This window comes from Vespula pensylvanica, chromosome 18 (assembly GCF_014466175.1).
Source record: "Vespula pensylvanica isolate Volc-1 chromosome 18, ASM1446617v1, whole genome shotgun sequence".
NCBI lineage: Eukaryota > Metazoa > Arthropoda > Insecta > Hymenoptera > Vespidae > Vespula > Vespula pensylvanica.
Window position 1 is genome coordinate 2,768,675 of NC_057702.1, and position 3,698 is coordinate 2,772,372.

The 3,698-nt window shown below is 30.3% G+C and overlaps 1 protein-coding gene across 7 annotated transcripts in view; it reads left to right on the plus strand.

Annotated features, from left to right (window-relative positions):
- Nucleotides 1-1,641, plus strand: part of LOC122635380 (sodium/potassium-transporting ATPase subunit alpha) — an 82,732-nt gene extending 81,091 nt beyond the window's left edge. For 6 of the 7 annotated variants that reach the window (XM_043825541.1, XM_043825540.1, XM_043825539.1 and 3 more), the window contains 3 exons: nucleotides 1-33; nucleotides 146-378; nucleotides 1,429-1,641. The exon at nucleotides 1-33 is cut by the window's left edge and continues 142 nt beyond it. In XM_043825541.1, coding sequence (XP_043681476.1) covers nucleotides 1-33; nucleotides 146-378; nucleotides 1,429-1,549 — 387 coding nt within the window. In that variant the 3' untranslated portion in view covers nucleotides 1,550-1,641. Of the gene's footprint in view, nucleotides 34-145; nucleotides 379-1,428 lie in introns of those variants that run through there. The other variant, XR_006328658.1, reaches the window with a different exon arrangement.
- Nucleotides 1,642-3,698: the final 2,057 nt, after the last annotated feature.

Sequence of the window (3,698 nt, forward strand, 5' to 3'; positions counted from 1 at the left end):
AATGATCTCAGAGATAGTTATGGCCAGGAATGGGTAAATTAATGATTAACAATTCTTTTTGCTTCTTTTACGATCTTTCGATTTTAACGATATATATATATATATATTTTTTTTTCTTTCTTTCTTTTTTTATTCGCAAAAATAGACTTATAGGGACAGAAAGACGTTGGAATTCACCTGTCATACGGCATTCTTCGTGTCGATCGTAATTGTACAATGGGCTGATCTGATAGTCTGTAAGACGCGCCGTAATTCGATCATCCATCAGGGAATGAGAAACTGGGCGCTTAACTTTGGTCTCATCTTTGAGACTGCACTAGCTGCGTTCCTAAGCTACACACCTGGTATGGACAAGGGTCTTCGCATGTTCCCGCTTAAGTGAGTATTATATATAAATTATTATATAAATGTTATATAAATAATTTATCTTCATCTAATTACGATTAACTGGCCACATTTTTCCAATTTTCTTTTTTCTTATATCATTTTTTATATATTTTCTTTATATGTTCTTTTTTTATATATATATTTTTTTGTTTTGTATATATTCTTTTATTTTTATTTATTTATTTATTTTTTTTGTTTCTTTTCTTTTGAGAGGGGGAATATGAAATTTTATCATCGAACTATATTATAAATGTAAATATCGTAGAGATAAATGATTTGATTTATTGAATCATTGTAATTCTTGCGACTCTTAAATTAAATCTACTTCGTTAGCAATATTCAATCGTTAATATTATTTTCTTCTTTTTCTTCTTCTTCTTCTTTTTTCTTATTCTTTTTTCTTTCATCTCTCTCGATTATAGTATTTTGTAATATAATTATTTTGGCAGGAATCAATTTCGTATACGTGTCTATCTTTTTGTTTAGAAATATGAAAAAACGATTTAACAATCATATTATATTATTTATATAATGTCTGAGATGTGAGAATGCTGATTAGAAAAAAAGAAAAGTATATAACTTAATACAAACCAAAAAATAAGAAAATAGATTTAGAAAACAAAATACAATATATATACAATATAATAACATGTTACCGTAAAAATGGCGTCTGTAGAGTGCAAAGATTTTAATACACACACACACACACACACACACACACACACGCATGAACCATTTATTTTAAGAATAATATAAGAGTCCACTTTTTCAAGAAACAAAATATCACATAATTTGTAATTAATTTAGTATAAACATTTTATTTATAACAAGTTAATATTTAACATCATAAAAAATGCCAATGCTGCTTCCTTCAATTAAAAATTGGCCAGTCAAAGAAATTTGCGTACTTGTTCGATTAATTAACTTTTAATTTTCTCTGAACAACAAAAAATGAACTTGCAGAATAAACCATCCATACACACACGCATACACGCACATACGTATATATTTGAACTAATCCATATCTTAAATTTTAATTAGATTCGTCTGGTGGCTACCAGCCCTGCCGTTCATGTTCGCCATTTTCATCTACGACGAGACGAGACGATTTTATCTCCGCCGAAATCCTGGTGGCTGGCTAGAACAAGAAACTTACTATTAGAGAGACACGGAGGAGAACTTCACACACGCAGAGCGCGCGAGCAAAAGAAAGAGAGAAAGAAAGAAAGAAAGAGAGAGAGAGAGAGAGAGAGAGAGAAAAAGAGAAAGAGAAAGAAAGAGAGTGAGAGAGAAAGTGAGAGAGAGTGAGAGAATGAGAGAATGAGAGAGAAAGAGAGAGAGAGAGAGAGAGAGAACGAAAGAGAGTGAAAGCGAGAGAGAGAATGAGAGAGAGTGAGATGACGCATACCCACGCAGAAAATACACCCAAGTAAAAAAAAAAAAAAATAATAAAATAAATAAAGTAATTCACTCACGTTTTAAGGTACACACAACCACACCTACATATAGAGACAGACAAAGAGAGAATCACACATACACACACACACGCACACACAGAGTACATACATCGTAAACGGGGCGTGCTAATTGGGTTTATCCGTACTGTAGCGATGAATAAAATGTAAAAGAAGAATGAAGATAGAAGAAAAATAAAAAGAAGATAAGAAGAGGAAGAAGAAGAAGAAGAAGATGCAAAGGAGACAAAGGAGAAGAATGAGGAGAAGGAAGAAAGGGCCTAAAGTGATACGAACGTACGTAAAATTCAAATATGTATTATTTATTTCAAGGAGAACTCAAACGCACGACGCGCACGGACGATGAAAGGGATTATACAAAATGATCGAACATCGTATCTAAATTGAAGATTAGAAATAACTCAATAGGTTCGATCAGCACGCCCTCGTAAAAGGAGGAGCAACAGGAGGAGGAAGAAAAATGGAGGAGAGTAAACGATAATATTATTATAATATCAAAAGGACAAATAAATGGAAGAATAAATGTCATCGAAACTATAACCGCATATGTTGAAAATCCAAGACGATATATAATATATATGTGTGTGTATATATATATATATATACACCTATATATGTATATGTATCAATCAATCTCTTTATCGATTTTACTTATCGAAGAGGATAAAGTAATACGACGTTTAAATTGGCACGCCCTGGATTAATACGTGTTAAGGATGAAGGTTATGATAATCAACAGAAAAAGAAATATATATATATATGTGTGTATGTATACATGTACATATGTGCATATGTTATACGTATGTATATATATATATGTAAAAAAAAATGATATGGAAAGGAAAGAGAAAGAGAGAGAGAGAGAGAGAGAGAGAGAGAGAGAGAAAGGGGTGTAATAAGCACGTTTGCAGTATTCATTATTAAATATAAATAACGTCGTTCGGTTTGAATCTCAATCAGTGTAGTTATCAAGATCCAGACACGCATCGTTTAGATTCTAAGTAGTCTTCGTTCTAAGAACGTTATCTACAAAACAGGAAAAGGAAGGAGAAATGTGTAACAGGTAATATGCTGTTGAAATCAGATATGGATTGTAAAAATATATTGGAGGACAAAAAATTGTTTTATTATCTCGATTACGGACGAATGAGGAGGATAAACAACAGAGAGAAAAAGATAAAGAAAGAGAGAGAAATATTTAATATATTAAATTATTTGCCAGAGCAGGAGGATAAATAATTATAATAATGGGACGCATAAAACTCTAAAGATAGAGATAAAGCGTTTATTATTATAAAATTTCGAAAGGGAAAACCGAACACAGAAAGAGAGAATAAATAAATAAATAAAAAAATAAAAAAATAAAAAAAAATAAAAAAAAATAAAAAAAAATAAAAAAAACAAAAGTCGACATCACTAAATTCAATTCTTCAATTTCAAAATGGAAGAGAAACAAAGATATTTGATTAATTGGACTTTGAAAATGCAAAAAAATAAGGAAGAGATGGAATCGGAACAAATGATTTATGTATATTATATATACGTATTTATGTATGTATGTATGTATGTATCTATGTATGTACGTTTGTATATACGTATGTATGTATGTATGTATGTATGTATGTATGTATGTATATTTATGTATATGAAAATGTTCTCGAATTAAACGAATAAATAAATAAATTATGAATGCTCGCATATGGCGATAAGTAGAGCAAAAAATATATTTATCGGTTATATGCGAGAATCCATTAACACACAGAGAAAGAAAAAGGAAGAGGGAAAGAAATAATTAATATATTAAATTATTTGCCAGAGCAGGAGGATATATAATAT